This window comes from Mauremys mutica, chromosome 20, assembly GCF_020497125.1.
Source record: "Mauremys mutica isolate MM-2020 ecotype Southern chromosome 20, ASM2049712v1, whole genome shotgun sequence".
Classification (NCBI taxonomy): domain Eukaryota; kingdom Metazoa; phylum Chordata; order Testudines; family Geoemydidae; genus Mauremys; species Mauremys mutica.
Window position 1 is genome coordinate 25643480 of NC_059091.1, and position 25341 is coordinate 25668820.

Below are 25341 nucleotides of genomic sequence, written 5' to 3' on the forward strand. Positions count from 1 at the left end.
CAGCCAGCCCCCAACCAGTAGCTAGCCAGGGCACCGAGGGTACGGTTTCCAGTCCCAGGGAGCCCAGAGCCACGCTGCCCGTTGAAAGGCAGATGCAGAGAACTGAGGAGACTCCAGTGGAATAGGTGCACGATGCTAGGCTATGGCAAAGGACAGGAGCAACATCAAATCTCTTTCCCTGGGGCACTGGAGAAGGGGTACAAACTCCCAGTCACTCCCTATGCCCTTGCTCAATTAGCATCTCCAAGCCAGCTGTGCATCCCCCCCCCCCCCCCCACACACACACCAAGCAAAAGCCAGTGCGAGCAGGAACTGAGGAGACATGAAAATTAACCACAGCTGAAGGACCAGCAAGCTGAAATGCTGTGCCTGCATGCAGAGGACTCCGGATTGCAGCCCAGCACCAGGACAGCAATTAGGCGAGCGCTGGCTATTTGAGATGGAGATTGTACTTTTGTGTTTTCAGAGCACACTGCCATGAGAGTGAGCAGGGAAGGGATGTTACCAATGGCATACCTACCTCACCTGCACTGAAAACAGCTTCAGCATGTAACTGCAAAGCAGGGCATATTTACCCAAAAATAAAATCCTTTCAGCAGAGCCCCACTGCATGTTAATGGAGGAGTCCCAGGGCTTGAGTCATTGCTGCAGGTAGGGTAATGTCAGCGTGCAAGCTAATAGGGCTCCCTGCGGTTCAACACAGGCTTGAGTCACCTCAGCTCTGTCCACAAAAACAAACCGGGCAAGGAGATTTTCACATTCGCTCCGGCCATCGCCACATGCTACAGCAAGGTTTCTAAGGACAGAGACTCAAACTCCGAGATAACAGGCAGAACAGCCCCCAGGCAGAATCTCACCACCACTGCCAGGGAAGAAAGTTCTGTTCTCAGACACTTCAGAGCACTTGTTTTTGCTGCTAATGCCACAGCAGGGTCCCAGTGGCAGGAAAGGGGAAGGGCTGGGTCAGATGGTATTTCTGGCTATAGCACCAGGCAATTCAATGCTTCTGCTCTCAGAATGCCCTTCTCCACATACAGCTGAGATCCAGATCAGCAAGACATGAGGGTCCAGCTGGATGAACTCAAAGGAACGGCCAGAGCAGTTCAGACCAGCACATCATTTAGCCCAGTCTCCAACATGGCCATTACCAACTGCACAAAACTCTATAATGGACAAGTAGGGAATAATGTGCCCAGGGGGAGGCTTCCCGCCCCCCCAACACCCACGCAGTTAGTAGCTGGTTTGGATAGCTGCCCTGAAGCACCCAGGTTCCTTATCCCTTCCCCTGTATGGCCGGGAAGCTCTTTGTGGCAGACCCTATGCATACAGTATTCCTAGCACTAGGGGGGCAGATACCCAATCATAACAAACAACATCCCACCTACTTTACCTGTGGGTGTTCTCATTATCCATATAAAACCTCAAATGCTTTTTGGAACCCCACTAAACTCAGTATCTTGTGGCAGAGTTCCACGGGTCAATACATTTCAAATTCTTTACCAGCTTGCAATCCAGCACCTGTGTTTCATTAACTATCCCCTCACTCCAATATTACCGAAAAGGGGGTTGTTTTTTTTAAATAAAAGAGCACCTGATCTGGCCTGCCCTCCTGCCCCTTCTTTTTGGTGTACTTTCTAAAACTGTCCTGGTCTTTTCAGCCTCTCCCACCTCCGGAGTGCTTCTTTTGCTGCTCTATCTTTTGAAAGGGAGAGGACAGAGTTGAACTGAGTATTGAGACCATGTAATTCAGGCTTAAACCTATTACAATTTGTTAACAAAAGTCATGACCAAGTCCAGCTTCCGAAAGCATTCAGCTGCCAACACTTCGCTAGTTCACCACATTTAACCACTTCCCATTTATGTTTGATCCTGTTTTCATGATACTGCGCAGTGATTTGGGGTAATTTTCCTTTTCTAAGTTCTCACCTGATTGTCACCCCACAACAGGGAGGGTATTTTTTAAAATATGTTGCTATGGAGACTAACTGTCATTGATACGCAAGAGCCTTCCATTTCCCCAGAATGACTAGCAAGGGACAGAGCAGAGGCAGAAATGCAAGAAATATTCATTTTCAGATGCCTCTTGGTTTAGGTGATCATCTTAATTGGCTGGAGCTTTTGGGAGATGTTGCCTTTCGTCATTTTAAAACAAGATTGGAATCTTTAAATCGCATCAAGGAGTCACTGTCTAATGGTTAGTTTGATATAAAGGAAACCTCTGTAGATTTGCAGAACTGAGAGAATTTGGGAAACAGTTACTGAATTAGACACTACCGAGCCTGATGTAGCACTTACTCACACGGAGTCGCACCTGACTCCATGATTCCAACAGCACTAGGCCCTGGGCAAAGCCCGACTCAGCACAGCCACAAGTGGCAGAATCAGGCCCCCTGTTATTTGGCGGCTGTTTGATTTTCTTTCAAGACCCGGAAAGAACAGCTTTGTTTAATATCACTGGAGTCATATTTCCATTTTAAGATCAAACTGGCCAAAGCTGCCTTTACACATGCTGCACAGGGATTTAAAAAAAAAAAGACCAAAGAGATCTGTACAATCCAGGGAGGAAGGGGAGAAATAATCAATGCCAGAGCTTTGGAAATGTTCAACTGGAGAGGGCTTTATTTTCTGCTTAAGAGAACTGGAACTATACAGCATCTTTGCACTGGACCGAAGCTGGGAACTTTATCTGGTTTAGTTTTGTCTAAACATAAGCAATGCAGTGTAACTGGAAACAGTGACATACAATGATTAAACCACAAGTGGATAAAGAGATGCTCTGAGAAAACAGCACTCTCTCCACACTGCAGTCTCTCCTACCGAATGGCACTGGCATGTCTTAATGGAGTGACCTCATGCTGGAATGGTTAACACACAGTATTCTACAGACCTCTACACAGCTTAATTGGCTACTGATCTTTCTGTACTGGGAACTACTGCCCATTAACCCCCCCCCCTTGTTTATACTCATCACAAACCAAAAGGCATCTTCAAGTTTTAAGTCCATGCAAGGGCAGAGGTGGAAGCTCCAGTTACCATTGTCTGGCAGGACCAACAACCTGCACTGAGTCAGCTACATGAAGGGCAGTTGCACACAGGCACCAGTGACAGGCCTTATCAGCATGGCTCGTTGTGCGGTATCTTATCAATTTATAAATGGCTTTGACAGATCGGTTCTACAAACAAAAACCGGGGTGCAGACCGAATGCTGCTTAGTCTAGAGAAAACCTTTTCTTTTTTTAAAGCAGTGCAGGGATGCAGGGGTGGGACAGAGATTCATTCCATCTTAAACATCAGAGCTCACGAGTCATTTTCACCACCATCAGTGCAGTTCTGTAATAAATACTCTATCATTAATAAGGTGGATGTGGGAAGCATTGAAGTGTGACCTTTAGCATCGACACGTCTCCTAAACGGAGAAATTGTCAATATAAAACTCAAGCGGCTGTGGCATGCCTGAGAATTTTAACATTCTCTCTGCTTATGAAAGATGCTACCGTCTGTTTGTTGGATTGCATTCTCATCCTTGGCTAACCATGCATCTCTACAGGGGGAAAACGTGTCAGGTGCCACGGAAGGTACTGAAATATGAAATGAGGTTTTTTTAACTAGATCTATGAAGTTCATTCGGGAGAGTGCAGGGCTGGAGTAGGGTTTTTTTTTTCTCCTTTCTTCCCCTCGCCCTTTCCTTTCTACAGGTCACCAGGCACTTCACTCCGTACGTAGAATGATGTGGATCCCTGAATCTGTGAAAACGGGTCCGCTCATCTCACCAGCCCGCAGCGCAAATGAGGCATCTTCAAAAGGTTTCTGCATCTGACCTGCAGAAAGCAGCAATGAGAAAAAGTTCAATTAAGTCAGCAGAGAGTGGAAGACCTTTCTGAGCACGCCAGCCTCAAAGGAAGGCAGCCTCCAGGCAAGCAACGAAGTCACCAATTAATAGCTTGCAGGGGGTGTTTGTTTTCATCTGTTCCCAGCAGACACTCCACCAACACACATGACTCAGATTCAGAGCTTTCACTCACACCCCATAAACATCACTGCTGCCAGGAAAAGTGTTTCAGCGAGCCGGGAATTCCAAGGGCAGAGGAAATCTCCTCAGCAGCTTCACTGGCACAGGAGGGTGTTAGTCTTTCAGTCTCAGATGCCCTTAAGGCACAGAGAAGGAAGAGATGTGGTGTGCATTACAAGCTGCACTAAATAATTTACAGGATGCGTCTGGGTAATGTCATGACCTAGACAGACAGCATGCTTAATGCTCTGGTCTCCATGCCACCAAGCTCCTGAGGGTTTATCAATGGAGACCCAGGAAAGCCACAGGTGACGCTGGGATGGCCCCTGCATGAGAGAGAATGAGCAGGCGGCCTAGGGCAGTTCAGCAGTGGGCTACAAAGATTCAGTTAGAAGGATTTCAGCCATGAGGGGAGTTACTGGTTCAAGAGGGAACAGGATTTTTGCCCAATTTCCTGTGACAGTTTGGAAGTTATAGCAGAGAAACTGCATCTCCCAGCTGAAATAACGAGGCTCCACTCTGCTAGCACTGTGGCACTTGCACACCAGATGCCTGCAAAAGGGCAGAGAGCCTCCTGGCACGTAAAGAAGCTTCACTCCCTGCACTTAGCACTTTGCAGTGTTTGCCTTGAGATGCCTGAAGAGGGATAAATCATCTGCTCGCCAGGAACACAACATAAATCTCCTGTAAGTTTATGACCCTTGTCTCAGAGTTTCAAGACAGTGCAGTAGCTTTGGACTCCTCAGCACATTAGGAGATGGCTGCAGAAAGCATTAGACAGCATGACAGATGGATCATCAGCAGGCTCTTTTTTCCCCTAAAGAGACATTTCAGTGATATACTAATCTCTTTGGGAGCTAAAGCTTTCCAGTCCCACATAGGCCATACATCCTGGACGCATCACATGTAGCTGAGGAGCTGCTACAGAATTCATATATTTCACTTTCGGGTCTAAATCCATCCATAGTCATTCCTCTAGCGAGGCAGCAAGATGCCATGAAGGCTAGATTCCTCCTTTCAGGATTAGTCATAATAGCTTCAGCCTGATGTCTTACCCTTCAAAAGAACACTGGTTTTATTACTGAAGTAACTTGATACATAGGACTTCTCAGAGTTCTGCTTCTCTCCTCCAGGTAGTATTTAGATTAATTGGTAGGAGAGGCAAACTGTTTGGCCGTCTCACTAATTCTTATTCTAACGACACATTCACACATGATTCAAACAGCATTATCTCGCCTAAAACTGCGTACTGAAAACCCTTCATCTTAGATTTTAGTTAATTCTGCTACTAGCACAGGATCTTTACTTCAGACGAGGAGAGAACCCTTGTGTGCCACACCAGAATAATTTTCCTAAAGCAAAAAGCATCAATTACTTGCAGTTTTTCAAGAAGATAAATTGGAATGTTTTAGCAGTTTCACCTCTGAAGTAACCAGTATTCACAGTTCTAATAAATTATGTTTGCAGCCCAAATGACAGCAAGAGGCAAAGATGGAGACTAAGTGTGACATCGAGAGTGCAGCAGCCACTTGCAGTTCTAGTGTCATCTAGTGGAGATAGTCTTGCAACATTTCTTTACTTTCTGATTAAACCAGGAGAAATCTTTTTCTGTAAGTCACCAAGCACTACAATGAACTGATGGTCTCCAAATGGGCCACAACTAGCAGTCACAGCATCCCAAGATTCATGGGCATGTCACTGAATCCATAAAATGCCAGTGTTATGCACTGTCTAAAAGGAAATATTTGTCTGAGGAAGGAGGAAAAGTTTCTCACCATGTGCAGTAACTGGAATTCTTTGAGATGCGTGCCCTTGTGGGTGCTCCACTTTAGCGGTGCATGAGCCCTGCACCTTTGATCAGAGATTTTTTGGTAACAGGACCTGTTCTGCCTGCGCCCTACACACTCCATGCCCTGTACCGAGGATATATAAGTAGGGGCCTATCAAATTCACAGCCATGAAAAACGCGTCACAGACCATGAAATCTGGTCTTTCATGTACTTTTACCCTATACTATAGGGATTTCATGGGGGATATGAGTGTTTCTCAGATTGGGGGGTCTTGACCCAAGAGGGAATTGCAGGAGAGTCGCAAGGTTATTTTAGGGGGGGTGGCGGTATTGCCACCCTTACTTCTGCACTGCCTTCAGAGCTGGGTGGTTGGAGAACGGTGGCTGTTGACCTGGCAGCCCCCAGCTCTGAAGGCGGCGCCCCCGCCAGCGCAGTGCAGAAGTAAGGCTAGCAGTACCGTACGATGCCACCCTTATTTCCGGGCTGCTGATTTCAGAGCTGGGCGGCTGGACAGCGGCGGCTGCTGACTGAGCCCAGCTCTACAAGCAGCAACACAGAAGTAAGGGTGGCAATACCATACCATGCCATCCTTTCTTCTGCACTGCTGCTCGTGGCGGCTCTGCCTTCAGAGCTGGGCTCCTGGCAGAAGTAAAGGTAACAGCACCCCCCCACACAATAACCTTGCAACCCCCACACAACTCCTTTTAGGGTCATGACCCCTACAATTACAACACCATGAAATTTCAGATCTAAGCTGAAATCATGAAATTTATGTTTTAAAACCTGCGACCGTAAAAGTAACCAAAATGGACCGTGAATTTGGTAGGGCCCTATATACAAGGCTGTGTGGGTGAACCATCCTCAGTTCCTTCTCTACTGGAAAGCCCACAGAGGCAGCTCCGACGCAGAGGGGAGGAAGGGAGGGTAGCGAAGCACCCACAGGGCACACATCTCAAAGAACTCCAGTTACTGCTCAAGGTGAGTAACTTCTTTGAGTGGCATCCCTGTGGGTGCTCCACTTCAGGTGACCTCCTAGCAGTAACACTTCTGGGAGATGGGAGTTTTGGAAAAGAGTCCATCACTAAAGAAAACTGCACTGCCTACTGCGGCATTAATTAGGGAACAGTGGTTGGAAAACGTGTGCACTGAGGAGCATATCGCAGCCCCGCAGATTTCAGCAACCGGAATGTCTTTGAGAAGAGCTACAGATGTAGACTATAGTAGAGCATGCAGTCACTCTCAGAAGAGGTATAACCTCAGCAAAACCATAACAGGCAATAATACATCCAGAGATCCATTTAGAACGTCAGATACTCCCTTAGAACTGGAATTAGATACTCCCTTAGACCTGGCTGCAATAGAAACAAAGAGTCTAGGGAATCTTCCTGAACAATTTCCTCTTAACATCTAACGTATGAAAAGCCGACTCCTCTGTAGACTGATGCGGCTTAGAAAGAAACCGAAAGGTGAGTAGTTTGGTTGATATAAAATTCAGGACCCCATAAGAACTTTGGATGAGGTCCTAAAGATACCTTGTTTTCCAAGGAGAAGGTAAAGCCCGTCTCCCCAACCCTTCAAGCAGAAGTGTTGACCTAAGGCGGCCATCTTCAGACAGATGTCGCAACAAGCACACAGCTAATGGCACAAAGGATTGTTTCATGAGACAGTTAAGAACCAGGCTGAGATCCCAAAGCAATGTAGAGGCTCTAATCTGCAGAAAAAGATTGGCAAGTCCTTTCAGGAATCTCACTGCGCTCAGATGTGCAAATACCAAGAAACTACCTATTTGCACACAGAAAGCTGTTATTGCCGCTAAATGAATCTTTATGGAACTCATAGAAAGGCCAGAAGTTTTCAATTCCAACAAGTAACCCAAGATTGAGGAAAGAGGCGACTGGCTGGAGAAAGATGGCGCTGGTTACACCAAAGGTTGTCATCTTCTGGGAATGGACAATCATCACTTGACAATTTCTGAAGGGAAGTATGTTGAGTAGATTCCTTTTAGCTATTTAAGGGATCTTTTGTACTTCCAATGAACATGTGGTCTCTTGTCCAGAGAATCATTGAGGAGCCAACCTTGTCATTGCAGAATGTTCAGATTGGGGTGAAGCATTGACTCGCATCCTGAGATAACGGTTGAGGTTTAATTGGGAGTCACCGCGGATGATGAGAGGAGTTTGATGAGGTAAGGAAACCAAACTTGTCTTGGCCAAGTTGGTGCAAAACAACTTTGGCTTGATCCTCTCTGATCTTGATAAGGACCTTTAACAGCAACGAAGTTGAAAGATGTACATTAAAAAAGACCCCCAAGCTAGGAATATTTTGTTGAGGATTTGAGAGTCCGGCTCCCATTCATAAATTTATGGAGAAATATCTGCTCAGGTCATCCACCACGGTGTTTTGTATACACGGGAGGTAAACCACCAAGATGACGATCCGATTGGCTACACATGAGTTCCCAAGCTTTATCACTTTGCTACAGACTGAGGGGGAAAGCACTCCACCCTGACAATCGATAGAATATATGCCTGCTATGTTGTCCATCATGATCTTGATGGAGTTGTTTTTGAGTAGGGGAAGAAAGTGAAAGCAAGCGTTTGACCTCTTTAACGCCAACACATTGATGTGCAAATGCTGTTCCTGTTGTGACCATTGTCCTTGGACTACGTGAGGACCCAAATATGCTCGCCATCCCAAGAGGGAAGCATCTAATGTTAACATGACTGCAGAGGGACCAGGTGAGTGACTGTAGGATCTGACTGAATACAGATACCTGCTTATTGAGACTGCATTTATGGGATACCTAAACAGTCCTGAGCCACCCGTAGAGACACTGAAGATGCAACCTGGCATTGTGTGTCACAAAAACACAAACTGCCATGTGCTCCAGCAGTTGTAGACATGTCTGTGCTACAGCTTGCGGGCTGAGGTGCACTCTTTGCATAAGCTTTTTTTTTTTTTTTTTTTTTTTAAAACAGCAAGGAACCTGTTGAGAGAGAGATATCCCCTGCCTGTTATTGAATCCAGAAACGCTCCTATAAAAATCAATTTACTGAGATGTGTCAGTGACCCAACCAACCTCAGTACCAAGTGACATCCAGAGGTTGCAAGGAGCAGAGACCTTGGCTCATTCAGTACCAGAATTCCTGCAGTACGGGAAGCCCAACAGAACTCAGTATCACCACCAATGATGTTGAAGAGGCTGTTGTGCGAGGCACTGATGTTGATACTGAGTGGGGTCAAGGATTCCATTGAAGCTGGTCTCTCAGTGGTAGCAGTCTTTGTTACCAATGGTATCTGAAGCATTTGGCGCCTCACTAGCTCTCTTCTTTGGGCCTGAGGTTTCCGGTGACTGGATCTTCTTTGATGAGGAACTCTGTTGTTCTGCTCCTCTTATCTCCTCCCTTACACTTTGAACGGGGAGCTCTTGGTACCAGCGGTGCAGTTATCGGTACCTTAGCCAACGAGAATGCCAGAAACTGGGGTTTTGGTGCCATCTTCCTTTTGGAAGCTCTCTGTGACAGTGCTCTCGATGATGATGAGGCACTGACGGATGCGGAAGGTACCTGTACAGCGGAGTTCTCTGTACCCAGTTCTCTGAAGCCAGTCATAAGGCTTTCTCCATCGTTAACTGTCTATGCTTAACTTCCCTGTTCTCACAGGAATTTCCCTTAAAAGAAGAGCATATTTCACAGGTGCTGGGACCGGGAGAGTCTCCGAGGCAACAAATACAGTGGGAGTGCCCAATAGGTCTCGACAAGAGAATCACTTTTTAAATCTTAGGGAGACCGGCATCCCCGACAAAAGGAAAAGTATTTCAAACCCCTCACTGGGGGGGAAAAGATTTTTCTTAAATAAAAAAAGGAGGGGTGGGGAGACACAGAAGTTCCAACTATAAGGTGCTAAACCTACTACTACAAAGCACTAATTATGTAGCTAAAAGACTAACGGGGGGATAAATGGACAGCAAACAGGCACATGCTAGACTCCATCTCTGGCCGAAGGCAGCGGAGAAGGAACTGAGGGCGGTTCACCCGTACAGCCCTTTATAGCCTTGGTACAAGGATGCGTAGGACACATGCACAGGCAGAACGGGCACTGCTACCAAAATCTCCAATCAAAGGTGCAGTGGCACATGCGTACCTGGAGTGAAGCACTCACAGGGACAATACTTGAAGAATCTCTCATTTAACTGCAATATAAATAAGATCCGTACATGGATATAAAATGGTACTTTATTGATACAACTATGCAGACCGCCCTGCACACTATCTGCTCTCTTATATACCCTTGCAGCACTGTGCATCAGCACAGATTTCTGCTGCAAAATTTGTATATTTACAGCAGGGAAAAAATTCAAAATGTTCAGGAACTTGCCTTGAGAATACTCACTCCTCATCCTGCTAGCCTCAACAATGAACTTGGGGAAAATGTGGGGTTTCCACCGACGGTGACACATGATTCCACCTCACTATTTCAGCTGTAAGCAGTTCTCAGTAGACTTCTTTTTGGGTTTGTTCAAGTTTCTGTGACTTTGGAGAATGTGTTTTAAAGCCAAAGACAGAAAATGCTGCATTTGCCAACACCAGTTTCCTGATTTACTCCAGCTACAATATGCAACATGGGCACATATCTTTTATGTGCTCCTGGCATTTAGGTGGCGTTTTGTTTTTTAAATACATCTTTTACAGGATCTCATTGTTTTGTACTTTGTTCTACTCAGTGGAAACTGGATACATGAGCAACTCCAAACAATTAAAACTTAAGTGATCATAGATAGGACAATGAATCTCAGATGGTTCAATTTCATTTCTAAATTTCAAAAGGATCTTCCTTATTAATGGAATTTATTAGGACACTTGAAGTGATCTGAGAGCAGCTTCTTGAATTTACTCCCTCACGCACACAGATCAATATTTCTGAAATGAATTCCCTCACCAGCAGCATTATTTTTAGTTGGCTGAAAATTGCACCCTTTTCGCCAATTTGCTATTATCCCCCCCCCTCCCCCACCCCACACACACTGAGATTAGTGCTTAATTATCTGCCTGACTTGTCATTAGTTCCATTTGCTCATTTCCTCCTTGTTCACGGTTTGTTACGCTAAACAACTGGATTCTCATTCAGCGTGGCTGAAAAAAAAATCTCTCTCAAAGCAAAAGCCAATTTCATAAGGAGCGTTTGTGTAACATCCTCTCCTCCTAGAATATCATCATAGCTGTATTCCTAACAGGTTTAACGTCTAAGCAGCAAACTACATTTCATGTGCAGCAAGGTCTCCTAGCACACCAATCCACTGGGGGGTGGGAGGGATTATTAATTCTCACCCCCTACTGAGGAATTTCAATGTCAATTGTGTAATCTCAGTATTGAATTCATGTCACCTACCTCTCCCAAAAGCACCCAGGTCTCCTCCCGCCTTTGCCGAGCTGCAGTCACTAAACTGGGAAGCGAGGGATTCGAAATCTTCCTCTCCAGATTTAATCTTCTGGATGTATCCTGTTGACACACGTGATAATTCATAGTCAGAGGCAAAAGTCAGAGAGCATGATTGGGAGCGGGGGGAGGGAAATATTCATAATGAAAAAGGGTAGATAAATCTGAGCTTTTGTTAGTTACTGAGGAGCATTTCAAGGGACCTGCTTTTCCCCTGTGCTATTTCAAAGAGGTGCTTCAGTCTTAGCATCCCCTAATGGTAAGTGTGAGCCATTGCAGAAGGTCCATAACTCCCAAGAAACTAGTGCAGCACCTCAGGACTTCACTTCGTGTTCTTGGTGCCAAATACCAGTGGCCTTTTGCTGCACTGAATCCCAGAAGTTCAGGTTGCACTTGCAAGCATGACTGCCACTTTGGCCATGTCTACACTACTGGCATTTACTGAGGCACTGCTATGTCACGATAGCACCACAGGGTCAAAGTTTCCTACAATGACAGGAGGCGTTTTCCATCACTGTAGAAATTCTGCCTTGCTGAGCAACAGTAGCATTCTTCCGTTCACCTTCATGTGTTTGTATTACAATGTATTTGATCATGTAAATAACATTTCATGCTTTTCTACAACCTCAGATGCTTTCCTAGGATCTTTTACTACTGTGTGCGGTTCTGTGTATACTAGAAAAGAATCCATGACAGTGACTTACACAAGATGTGCAACAAATGGGGAAGCAGCTCCTGTGAAGCCCTAACCTCACTCACTAGTCACCAGTTGTAGTCTATAAAACTAGAAGTACTAGGTTCCTACAGAACCTGTCTCAGCGATTCACACCTCAGACGCCTTTTCACCACCCAGCTAAGACAGACAGTAGTGTACTTTCCAAAGTGCTCTGCATGCAAGAAGTGAGGTTTGCAAACCCTCTTAAATGTAAATCAAGTCAAAACTATAAACTTTCCCCACAACACTCAGAAGCACTTCTTACTGAAGGCTATTTCCAAGCACCTTTCAATCTTCCTTGTGCATCTTAAGCCTTTTCATCTCTAGTTGCTAAAAAGGGTGATGGGGAGAGAGGGGTTGAAATGCAGAGACTCACCACCAACAAATCAAGACAAGAACTTTGTACTTAAATCTACAAAAGTTTACCCTTGGTAAAAGGCCAAACATGGAAAATTTCAGCCAAATAGGTGGAAGATTTGGAAAGTTATGGGTGTCCGAAAATGGGGTTATAATGGAAATACTCAGCCTTAACTGGAAGCTGTCTTTTACAACTCCAGCACATGTACTACCCTGCCCTCATATCTGTGTAACAGCAGAATGTAACTCACCTTTTAGATTGTTCCTTCACATCAGCAACTCAACAACATTTGACTTGTATTTTGGAGAGTGGAAGGGGGTATCTAACTACTCAGGCATTGAAAACATTTAATCAGAGACAAGCAAAACCATGTCACACGCAGGTATCTGAATTATGCCATGACAGACAATTCTTGATGGTTCATTGAGATCCATTAGCCTCTTGAGCAAAGGGCTATGCAGGATTTTGGGTTCAAAAAAGAGAAGTTCATAGAGGATACATCCATCAACTACTATTAGCCAAGACGGGCAGGGATGCAACCCTCACGTTCCAGGTGTCCCTAGCCTGTGACAGCCAAAAGCTGGGAGTGGACAACAGGGGACAGGCCACTCGATAATTGCCCATTCTGTTCATTCCCTCTGAAGCACCTACCATTGGCCACTGTCAGAAAACAGGAATCTGGGCTTGATGGACCATTGGTTTGACCCAGCATAGCCACTCTTGTATCTTAATGCAACTGAATGGGCCATTTTGAAGAGCATCTCTGGCATACAGAGTACTACATCATTGCTAAATCAACCAGCACCGACCCTGCTTAACTTTTTAATTAGAAGCCATTAGCATTAAGATTAACAAAAGCACTCAATGCCCACCAGCTCTTTTTGGGAGAGGCACTCCACAAAAACCATGAATAGTATAGAAATTTGTTTCAGTGTTTATTTTGTTTCACTGAATGAAGGAGAATTTCCCTCTACCCAGAGCAGAGACCGTTCCCTGCACTGCATTCTCCCAGGCTCTGCATAAGTTCCAGTGGCTCAAGGAAACGGGCTGCCACCATTTCCACTACTGCACAAGCTGACAGAAGGTCCGGGGTTAGGGTGCTAGCCCAGAAAACTTGGGTTCAACTGTCTGCTCCACCCCAGGCTCCCTGCATGACCCTGGATAAGTCACTCAGGCCCAGTCTTCAAAGGTATTTAGATATGCAACTCCCACTAAAGTCAATGGCTGTTAGGTGCCTAACTACTAGTCTGTGCCTCAGTTTCCATCTGTGAAATGGGACAACAGCACTGCCCTGCCTCTCAGGGGGCTTGCAACGATAAGTACTGTAAAGCTTGTCAGGTGCTCAAACACAATGAGACTGCCAGTCCATACCAGTACCACAGAATATGTGCATCTCTGCCATTAGGAAATGCCACCTCTCTTCTTCCTGTGTCTCCTAGTTAGCTTTTATCACCTAGCTTTCATCCTCACACTCCTGCACTTCCCTAGTCAGTTTCGGTCTCCCCTTCGCATTTACACCCTTCACAGAAATGTTGCAGCCACCTCAGCTGTGATTTGGTGACTGATGATGAAATAAGCATGTGCTTTTTTTTTTTTTTTTTATAAACAATAATGGCCTAAGCTTAATAGCAATACTATTAACAGTCAAGGAGTGCTGGGGTATTAATGTTACAACAACATCTAGAACCCCAACTCAGGGCTCCCCCCAGAGCTACGCACTGTGCCATGTAGTGAGAGGGGCCCTGCTGCAAAACACTTACAGCTTAAATAGACAAAAGAGCATGAGGGGAAGTCACAGAGGGTAAGTAACTTCCCCAAGGTCTCACAGGTCAGCGGCAGAGCTCGAAGTAGAGCACCGATCTCCCAAGTCCCAGTCCAGTGCTTTTCCCTCTGGACCACAGGATGTTAAGTCACGTTAACAGCATCATACCTGTGTGTGCTTTAAAGAGAGAGAAACCATGGCACACCCCTGAAGAGGGGGAAGTTGAAGGAGGATTAATCAACAGAAGTGTGCCCACTTCACAGAGCTCCTGGGATGAGATCATGGCAGGAAGACGAGCACTACCAGCTTGTAGCATTTCAAAACTCGGGAGGTGGTTCTCTCCTTTAGCAGTGAAGAACAGCAGGGGACCGGAACAAGTCAGTCTTCAGATTATTTATAATTAGGGAAGGCAAGGTCCTAATGCTCTTTCAGACAATACAGGAGAACACAGATGTTAGAGGGAGAGATTCAGATCTCGTGTGCATGTTTCTCCACTTTTGTTTTCTCTGCATGCCTCTCCTGAGGCACCCTGCAGGTGCACATGCCTCAAAGGTGGTGTCGCTACCTACTTAACTTCAAGGGTTCATGTCTGGGGAGAACTTCAGCACCCCAAACAAAGGTGAGGGAGAGCTTCTTACTTCTTTCAAAGTAAGTCAAGCTTTGCTGCCTTCTGGACACCCAGTCTTCCATCTCCAAAGAGAAATGCTGGACACAGCAATTGCTATGAAAGGGGAAAGACTGTGCTTGGTCCAGCCATTATCAGCATGAGCATCCTACCAGTGAAACCCTGCAAGATCTTGGGACCATAAGGCAAGCTAGGTGTGGTAGTTGGACTTTCAATACAGCAATGACTGCTGGTTCTCCTGAAGCATTCAGGGAGAAGCACACAAGAAAAGGACGTTGTTTAGCCTGAAGTCAATAAATCTCCTGGTTTCAGAAGATGAAGAGCTTAATTGAAGTAACTTACCATTTGGGCACTGTAAGCCAGGTGAGAGCACTCATGCTCTGAAAGATGGGTATCTGGACACTAGATTTCAAGCTGTAGTTCATTGCTGTAGGAGGGTCAGTGGAAGAGCCTTATTTCAGAGTGTGTGCGTGCGTATGAACGAGAGAGCGCTAAATTCATTTTAATAGTTTGGGGGAATGCTCAGGGACAGAAGAGGGCAACATCAGATGCAAAAGTTTGAGGGGATAAAAAGTTTTGCTACCATATACGGCTCCAGAAATGCTCCCTCATTAGCAAATATTTTACAGATGAACTGCATCTGCACAGGAAGCAAATGCCACTCTAGCATTATACGAGTGCAAATGGCGCTTTAAGCCCTTTTTCTCTCTGTGTGCACTATAAAGAGCAACTCAGTCAAGCCACAGGTACAGCAATTCAGGTGCAAGAAGCCATGGAGACTCTCAGAGAGATCAGCACAGGTAGCTCATGGAAGAAGTGGGCTCTGAAGTTAGGAAAGTAAGGCCACTTAGCACAGAGCCATGGGTGGCAAGAAAACGAGCAAGAGTGGGAGAGGGCAAAGCAACTAGAGGGGAAATAGAGGCGCGAACAGCAGCAGCTCATGCACCAACAAGAGCGAAGATGTTAGCAGCAATGGAGACCTGCAGAGCCATGTTGACAGCACCACACATGAAGAGAGACCATGAAGCGAAATGCAAAACTCCAAGTGTCACCAGAAGGAGTGAGCTTGTGGAAAGAGACACCACATTCCTATTGGAGTTGTGGTGATTCCTGCCTTGCACTGATGGTCCAGTGGAGTTTAGCAATGTCTCAGTGCTTGTTGGAATTTTAAGGGTTAGCCATTACATGCAACATTCACATCTCATAGCAAGGAGACAGGAGCCTGTCAATAGTCAGAGAGGAAAGGAAATGAGCTTCCTCCTCAAGACCCCAGAACTACCCACAAAAGCTTGTGGCAGCCCTTGCCTTGGATGACACATTGCAGTAAGCTGCCATGTCATGAAGAAACGAGAGGAAAAAACCTCACTGACAGCAAGCTAACCAGTCACTGCCAAACAGCTACACCTCAATGATTCTCCAAAAGACTGTCTGGTTTTGGTGACCAACCAGTGACAAAAATATATGGTTGATTTTTGTCTTAAGCCAGTATGACTCAGTCTTCTGCTTGGCTAAGTTTTGTCTATTTTTAGGGACTGAAAGAGGATAGCTTGGTTTTTAAGGAAAATAAATCTGTCAAACTACATCAGATTTCATTCAAGCAGTTCCCAGTACAATAGTCTTCCACTGACTGAAACCGAGCATAAAACACTATTCCTTATTGCTTCAAGTCTTGGGATTTCCCCAACAATGGCGCATTTCCCCCCACCCACCCCAAAGTTCAATCAATAGGATCCCTTCAGCTGAAGTAATTGCCAGTACCCTACATCTGTGTAATTATGCAAGGAATTTAATTGAGTAGAGACTTGTTTCTGTATCTTTAGCTGGACTAGTGCTAACCTCAGAACCAGGCCTGTAGGAAAGCTGCCAGAGAGTGGCAGAGAGGAAGAATGGGGGACTGACTTTGGACTACAGCCCTGTGACTATATTTTGAGAGCCAGGGTAGTTTATATTCCTTCTGAGGAATTAATGTGATGATGTGCTTTAACGCAAAGACGCTAGCAGTAATGGGAGTGGTATTGCTAAATAAAAGGGGTATGCATATTTATCCCACCTTCTACTTTGTTTAATTAGAGGTGGAGCGGGAGAAGCAAGAGAGCACACAAAGGGAGCTGTGTATCAGTTCAGAATCAGTTCTGTATTTTATTTAAGGAAGATTAATGCAAGATTATGAGTAAGCCATTTACCCCAAAGAGGTTTGTTGTGTTTCTTGTGCCTCTGGGCAGAAGACCATTTGTTTTCATAGCATTTATGTATGCACACTGCAGTGGGAAAAATGAATATTGTTTATCTAATTAAACTAAGCTGCTCCAGCCTATTGTAAACAGTATATTTGCACAATACATTTGCTATCAAAATACAGCATTCTTCCAAAATACATATTTGCATCACCCTGAGTGCATGTTTACTTCCAAGCATCATACTAACCATGCTGGTAAATGTGTCATATTACCTCCCATTGCACCACACACACACACACACGAAGGTTCAGCCTTAATTTGCACACTCATGCTAAAAAAAGTAAAGGCACTTGAGTTAAGAAAGGATCATAAGCTTTAATGTTGAAGTCCCTGAGTAGTCAGTTTGTACCACGACCTTCATGCTGTTAAAAGCTTCTGGAGAATGAAGTTGTTACAGTGAATTTCACAAGTCTGCAAAGTGAAACTAAATAATTTGGTTATCACAGTTCTGCTAAATCTATGACCGTTTATTAGCCCAAGCACAAAACGTTCTTGCCAACTGGTTAGATGATCTTGTGGTTAAAGCACTAAACTGGGGGTCAACCGGTTCTGCCATGGACACCCTGTGCAGCTCTTGGCAAGACACTTAGGGCAGGTCTACACTAAGGGCGGGGGTCGAACTAGGGTACGCAAGTTCAGCTACGTGAATAGCGTAGCTGAATTCGAAGTACCCTAGTTCGAACTACTCACCCGTCCAGACGCCGCGGAATCGAAGTCCGCGGCTCCAAGGTCGACTCCGCCACCGCCTTTTGCAGTGGTGGAGTACTGGAGTCGACCGCGGCGCTTCCGGAGTTCGAACTATCGCGTCCAGATTAGACGCGATAGTTCGAACTCCGAGAAGTCGAACTCACCGCGTCCACCCGGCTGGTAAGTGTAGACTAGCCCTTACTCCCCATGCCTCAGCGCCCATCTCCAATGGGATTAATGGTCCTTCCTTTCACCAACTCTGCCTTGTCTATTTCAATCAGAAGCTCTTCAAGACAGGTACTGTCTCTCACTATGTATTTGTGCTGAGCCTGGCACAATGGGGCCCTCTAAGCATTGCTATAATACAAATCAAATCAGGATTATAGTGAAAACTAATTTAACCTACACATTTTAGTCACCCATTTTAACTTTCGTAATGGTATAAGATTTTGCAATGCTGGTTTATTCACAAATAATGCATCACCTCTAGCTGTCTTCAATCTACTTTCCTTATTACTCAAAAGAGAATCACAAGCAAGTAAAATGTCCAAAACTAACCAGTTTGTCTATCTAAAACGCTAACCTTTAGCAGGTTCCTTGAGGGCAGGAGACTATAACGAAGCATTTTCTTTAAACAAATTCCAATCACAGGTTTATATTGCATAAAACTTTAATTCCAGAGTTAAAGATTGTGAAGGAAATAGAGACTTAACTGCTCTCTAAACAAAACTTAAGACTGTGGTGTGCTATGTCTGTTGAACAAACGCCTCCCAGGAGATCTACTTAAACAATTCTGTGCTATAATTACGTTCATCAAGTACAGTACATCTGCACAAAGAAATTCAATGATACCTGACTATTTGTCAGAAATTGTAGTGGAGTTAAGCTGTGCATTCATGCAATACATTCTCTAGTGGGTTTTTTGGTTTTTTTTTTTTTTAAACTTTATAATTTTCTGTCATTTTCAGGGGGCTAATACCGGATTGGCTCTTTCCAGGTCAACAGTATCAATGTGTCATCTCACCTTCCTGGAGCAAGGAAAATGCAGAAACAACCTACATAAAATAATTATGAGTGGATGTTCCCTATGACCTTTGCAGGGAATAGCGTTTATCAAGCACAGATGGGAGTGTCGACAGAAATAGATTTTCTGATCATTCCATTTCATTCTCAGGAGACAAAAATACAATGATAATAAACATGATGAATGAAAGAATCCCTAATGGCCTTTATCAAGAACACAGCAGGACATTTACATCAAATAAGTTTTAATCACATCTCTCTCGTCCTCAGGCGCCACAGGGAAAAAGATTGCTAAACATAAAAATTATCTGATAGTGAGGGGACTTCAGTCTCCAGGGCTGTCAATCCTGCACTTTAGTCTAGCACTAAAAATCACTTTAAAATAAAAATTACATCCGGATCTCATACAGAACAAGATTAAAAAAAAGTCTCTATCCATAACCTTATCAGATGTTGAAGACCTGCTGTGTGAGATAAAGGAGGGCACCCAGACAAAGTTATAAAGACGACTGATTCATTTATTCAGAATAATGTTATCGCCCCCTTAGAAGCCCAGATAACTTGTGTGCAGATCTTCTAACAGCAGAAAGTCTAACTGGCTATAAGGTTCTGAAATACCACTTAGTTAACACAGCTCAAGAGAACTTTTCGCTCTAAAATTCACTCTCTCTCACTGGGACCTAAGTTTATGAACACTTGCTCTGTACCATGACAAAAGCACTCTTGCTTCTAGTACAATAAAACCCCATTTATCCGACCCTCCATTATCCAGCTCTCCATATGAGCCAGCGCACAGGTCCAGAAACAGGCACTCTCCCCTGTGGCCACTGGATGGTGCTGCAGGCCCGCATTTTCCCATTCTCAGGATTATCCCAATTTTTGATTATCCAATCAGGCCCCAATCCCAGTTAGATCAGATAAATGGGGTTCTGCTGTATCAGTATAGGACAGCAAACTTTGCTGTACTACAAAGTGTCAATTGTCAGTTATTTGGTGTGGTGTGAAATTCCCCCCATGCAAAGAGCAAACAAGACCTAGGCCCACCTAAACCCTCACCTCTATGTGGGGGGAAGGGGGAGGCAGCATGAGGCCTAGGTACTACTGCAGTCACGTGCTCGCTCTTTGCACAGAGGAGAGTTTCACCCTAAGATATAAGTGAATCTACTAGGATTAATTACTGTTTATGACAGCCAGGCTGCAAATATTTCAAATTATTTTTATTTATAAAATTCTCAACTCCATGCGCACAGTGCTAATAAACTTTGTTGTAGCACTCCTCACACCCTGCAATACACAACAGCTTCTTTATTATGCCAGTTATAACTAATTAATTAACTTAACTCACAAAGGAGATTTTCCTGAAAAGTTGCTAGCATTCTTGGCAGTTAATTCCGCATCTCTTTCAAAACACACTGGGCAACAGGTTAAGCTTCAGGGCTGCACAGAGTTTGCTGGGGGTGATTTTCTTCTCCCCCAGATGCTGTCAAATTGTTGGCTTTTTTAATTGAAGCAGGATCAAGGCTGTTGCAAGTAAAACCTCATTGCTGAGCCTTCCAAAAGCAACAAGAAACTTTACAGTAACGTAACAGCATGCAGCTTTACAGCTTCAAAGCACTTTACAAAAAGTCAGTCCTCACAACACCCCTGTGAGGTAGGTAGGTCAGACTATTTCGCAAATGGGAAACAGGTTAAGGTGCTGATCCAAAGTCAGACGAAAGACTCCCACTGACTTCACCCCAGACCCTGACTAACTTGGCCCCAAAGCAATAGGAGAGTCAATGGAGAAGCTGGGGTGAGAATCCAGTCTCTAAATGCCAATCCCATGCTCAGTTTGCAAGTCCAAACCTCACCGCCTAAGCAGCATCCCAATTAAAAGCTACCAGCATTGCAAGGGAAAATATGTATGGTGACTTGTCCCAACAGGCATTAGGAAAGACACAGGATTCCATCCCTCCTGGACCAGTTTAAGGCTACCGCACACTGGGAAACTTACTGTGTACATTTTGTGGATCATCTAAGCAGGATATTTGACTATCCCTGTGCAAATGTTTATGCACATCTCAAGCACAGATTTATCAGAATTTATAGAAACTGCATTAGGGCAAATGAAATCTTAAATATAGAAAAAGGAAGATGTTAAAGGAACATTTGTTTTAGCTTCAAATAATTATTTTATTTTTAAATATAAAAATATACACATTTACAAAGAAAATACAAACACACCTGTCTGACATGACATTACAAAAACATAAAGAGGGGATGGGGAAGGGATGAATCCTGTTCTTAGGTCATTTAATCAGGGTCAGTGAATCACACAGCAAAATTGATTCCCCAAGTGGCTGTGCTACACGAAAGTCCATGTTCAAGCCACTTGGCTCAAAAACTTTGCCTTAGAGGGTTCATGACACTAATAAGCCATTTCTCTGTCTGTGTCTGTGTGTGTGTGTGTGTGTGTGTGTGTGTGTGTGTCTGTCCCTAACAGGACTTTCCCCTTTTCTACCATCAACCTCTCCTGCTTTTACTTGCCATTTATAAGCTCCAGTGCCTCATCTTTGCTCCGCGTGATCTTTTCCTGCCTCCATGATGAGGGCCTTCTGGATTGGTTGTGCTTCACCAAGAGGTGTGAACAGCGCACTTTGGCGGGCTCTCCTTGGCCGTTCTTCCCACCACCGCTGGGGCGCTCCCACTGGCTAGCATTTGTAATGTGGTTGAAGTAGTACACACGGCCTACAAATAAAAGGGAGTAAAGGGTTAGATTTTAGAAGTTCCTTTCAGACTCATGGCACTAGCTTCTTGCTTATCAGAAATACAAGACTGAATTTCTGCAAGTGGGTGAGAATGTGTGGACGTTGGCTCAAATCAGGAACTGGAAACACTCAATATCCCATAATAAGAGAATGCTGCAGCATTGCAGATGTCAATCCCATCTGTTAAGATTCTGGTCTCTATCAAAACACTCCTAATAAGAAATAAAGGAAGAGGGTGTGAGCACAACAGCTCATTCAGCCTCTTTCCAGCTCTGGAAAGTGACTTCAGTCCTGATCCAGTTCTCACTGAAGTCCATGTCAAAACTCCCACTGATTTCTATACAAGAAGGTCCTTAAACCTTCCCAGGATAACCTCCACCACAGGTGAACTGGATAGTTCATATTTGTAAAGTACTAATTATTCTTATGAAATCAGAAAGTGTCTGCAGCCTTCCGGCATCACACAACAGCAACACACCTTCTGAAGAAGTGCACTCACACAACAGAACTCTGCCTGTATTATCCCTGAAGAGAAAATGAAAGGTTCTGGGTTTCTGGCAAAGAACAAGGAGATTATGTTTCGCTTTACCCCAGCATATATGTGAAGATAAAGCATTGTGAAATCCCTACATAGGAAGGATGAAAGGCCTAGATATCAGTGACTCATACACCTTACAAATGCATCATAATTTACAGATTTCAGGAAAGATGTGGACAAACTGGAGAAAGTCTAGAAAAGCACAACAAAAATGATTAACGGTCTAAAAACCATGACCTATGAGGGAAGATTGAGTTTGGGTTTGTCTGGGGACACAACAGTTTTCAAGTATATAAAAGGTTGTTACAAGATGGAAGGAGAAAAACTGTTCTCCTTAACTTCTGAGGATAAGACAAGAAGCAATGGGTGGTTTGGGTTGGACATGAGGAAAAACTTCCTGTCAGGGTGATTAAGCACTGGAACAAATTGCCTAGAGAATCTCCATCATTGGATTTTTAAGAGCAGGTTAGACAAACACCTGTCAGGGATGGTCTAGCTAATACTTAGTCCTAGCTAATACTTAGTCCTTCCAGGAGTGCAGGGGACTGAAATAGAAAACCTTGCAGGGTCCCTTCCAGTCCTATGATCTTGCAGTTGGAAGACTAAGCAAGAAATCATGTCTGTGTGTGCCGGGCACTGCACAAACAATGGGGCCTTGATCCTGGATGTGTCTTTGGGTGCTACCACTAACAAAAACCGCTCCTCAACCAAAATCAACTGCTCTTTAGAATAAGCAGCAAAATTCTCCAGAAGCATGCAGTCAAGAGGACAGGGGACACTCGGCTGTGAAGCCAAGCCAATCAATACTGTAACTTGGAGATGCTGCAAGCTCCTGCCCTCCAAGCTGGCAGCAGCTCGTTCCTGCACAAGCAGGAATTCACATGAGCCAGGCTGATTTTCTCCACTATTAACGTCCCTCTCTATAACCCCTTTCAGCCCAAAGGATTTTGAACCAGCAAACCAAGCACTCAATGCTCTTAAGGAGTGTGACTGTCATGCACAGAGCACTGCATAGAAGGCAACAAGGAGGAGAGGGAAAGGGAAATTCCAGCCCAAAGATACAGGGACCAAACCTCCAATTATAAAACTACCACGTGGGCTTGTCAGCATCCTGGCAAAACTGGAACATGATTCATGTCATGACCCCGTGCAGGTGCTTTGCCTCTAACCTGCACACGGAACATGTCATGGCATTGCTCCAGACTTGACCCTACCCCATAGCAGAACAAGCCCCAGTATCCACTCCATCCACACTGGGACCAGCATCCAAGACAGGCAGCTTTCCAGCTTTCACTTCCCCCCCCCCACACACACACACAGGGACACTCTAGAGCTTCATTCCAGACTTGCCCATCCACCCCAACGTGAACAAACATGAGACCTCCAGAGCTTGCTCTCTGGTCTCACACCACGGGGAAAACTTATCCCCAAGCAAAGACATGGTGAGATTCCCAGCCTGCCACAATAGAGCCTCCCTCCCCCACCACAGAGAATCACTGAAAGTCACTTCAACCCTGGCTGTACTCAGTGCATGCAGCAGGGCACCCACACCCCATCCCGAACCATCCCCCAGCAACGCCCTCCCCATGGGAACCAATCACCCTCCTCAAAGACACCCCCCCATAAGGAACAACCAACCCCCCAGGACATCACCATGCATGCAACAGAACAACCCCCTCACAGACCAGCCCATGGGGACCAAGCAACCGCCCCCCCATACACCTGTGGGACCAGCCCTTCACAGCTCTCACCTCCAGGCCCAAACCCTCTGCACCCCAACCCCTGCGGTGCCAGCTCACCCCCCCCAGCCCAAGCCCAGCCCCTCTGCACCCCAACCGCTGTGGGGCCGGTTACCCCCCCCACCATCAGCCCAAGCCCAGCCCCGCTGCACCCCAACCCCCGCGGTGCCAGTCACCCCCCACACCAGCCCAAGCCCAGCCCCTCTGCACCCCAACCCCCGCGGTGCGAGTCACCCCCCACACCAGCCCAAGCCCAGCCCCTCTGCACCCCAACCCCCGCGGTGCCTGTCACCCCCCCCACCATCAGCCCAAGCCCAGCCCCTCTGCACCCCAACCCCCGCTGTGCCAGTCACCCCCCCCACCATCAGCCCAAGCCCAGCCCCTCTGCACCCCAACCCCCGCGGTGCCAGTCACCCCCCCCATCAGCCCAAGCCCAGCCCCGCTGCACCCCAACCCCCGCGGTGCCAGTCACCCCCCCCACCATCAGCCCAAGCCCAGCCCCGCTGCACCCCAACCCCCGCGGTGCCAGTCAACCCCCCCACCATCAGCCCAAGCCCAGCCCCGCTGCACCCCAACCCCCGCGGTGCCAGCTCACCCCCCGCATCAGCCCAAGCCCAGCCCCTCTGCACCCCAACCCCCGCGGGGCCAGTCACCCCCCCACCATCAGCCCAAGCCCAGCCCCGCTGCACCCCAACCCCCGCGGTGCCAGTCACCCCCCCCCCACCATCAGCCCAAGCCCAGCCCCGCTGCACCCCAACCGCTGTGGGGCCAGTCACCCCCCCCACCATCAGCCCAAGCCCAGCCCCGCTGCACCCCAACCCCCGCGGTGCCAGTCACCCCCCCCCACCATCAGCCCAAGCCCAGCCCCGCTGCACCCCAACCGCTGTGGGGCCAGTTCACCTCCCCACCCAAGCACCCACCCAAGCCTGGCCAGGCCCGGCCCGGCCCCTCCAGGTCCAGGTCCAGGTCCCCACCCAGCCAGGCTCCCCCACTCGCCAGGCCCAGGCCCGCCCAGCCGGCCCCGACCACCCCACCCCCCACCGGCTCAGCCCCAACCGGCCCAGGGCCAAGCCCGGCCCCCGCCCCGCAGCCCCGGCTCCCGGCGCCCCCCGGCCCGGCCCGCGGTACCTGAGCTGCGGCTCATGCGCTTCTCCCAGCCCGACGGCAGCTTCTCCTCCTCCGCCATCTTCCCTCCGCCGCGCCGGCCACGCCCCGCCCGCCTGGCGCCACTGCCTCCCGTTGGCGCAGGGCAGACCGGGGCCACGCCCCCGCTGGCGCCCATTGGTTCAAAAGAGCTGAGGTCCCGCCCCCTCGCTAGACACTGTCTCATTGGCGCAGAAGATCAGTGATTGGCTACGGGCGAAAGGCCGCAATGATTCCGGAAGCGATTCCGGCGCCTCCGGACCACGTGACGGGGACGGAAACCGGGGAGGGACAAGGCGAGAACGCCACGGCCAGCTGCTGTCGGGCGTTCCTATACCGAGCCACGTGGGGAGGTAGCGCACAGTGCACCCGGAAGCGTTACAGCTTCATAGACTCTAGGGCTGGAAGGGACCTCGAGAGGTCATCGGGTCCAGGCCCCTGCCCTCATGGCAGCACCAAATACTGTCTAGACCGTCCCGGATAGACATTTATCTATCCTGCTCTTAAATATCTCCAGGGATGGAGATTCCAC

General features: G+C 46.7%; 1 protein-coding gene across 1 annotated transcript; it reads right to left on the reverse strand.

Moving 5' to 3' along the window:
• Positions 1-2591: 2591 nt before the first annotated feature.
• On the reverse strand, positions 2592-24945 carry PIN1 (peptidylprolyl cis/trans isomerase, NIMA-interacting 1). The gene is made up of 4 exons (XM_044995691.1): positions 24795-24945; positions 21169-21369; positions 11188-11298; positions 2592-3818 (listed from the first exon to the last, which is right to left on the reverse strand). The coding sequence occupies exons 1-4, from the start codon at positions 24850-24852 to the stop codon at positions 3709-3711; spliced, it is 480 nt and encodes a 159-aa protein (XP_044851626.1). The 5' UTR covers positions 24853-24945; the 3' UTR covers positions 2592-3708.
• Positions 24946-25341: the final 396 nt, after the last annotated feature.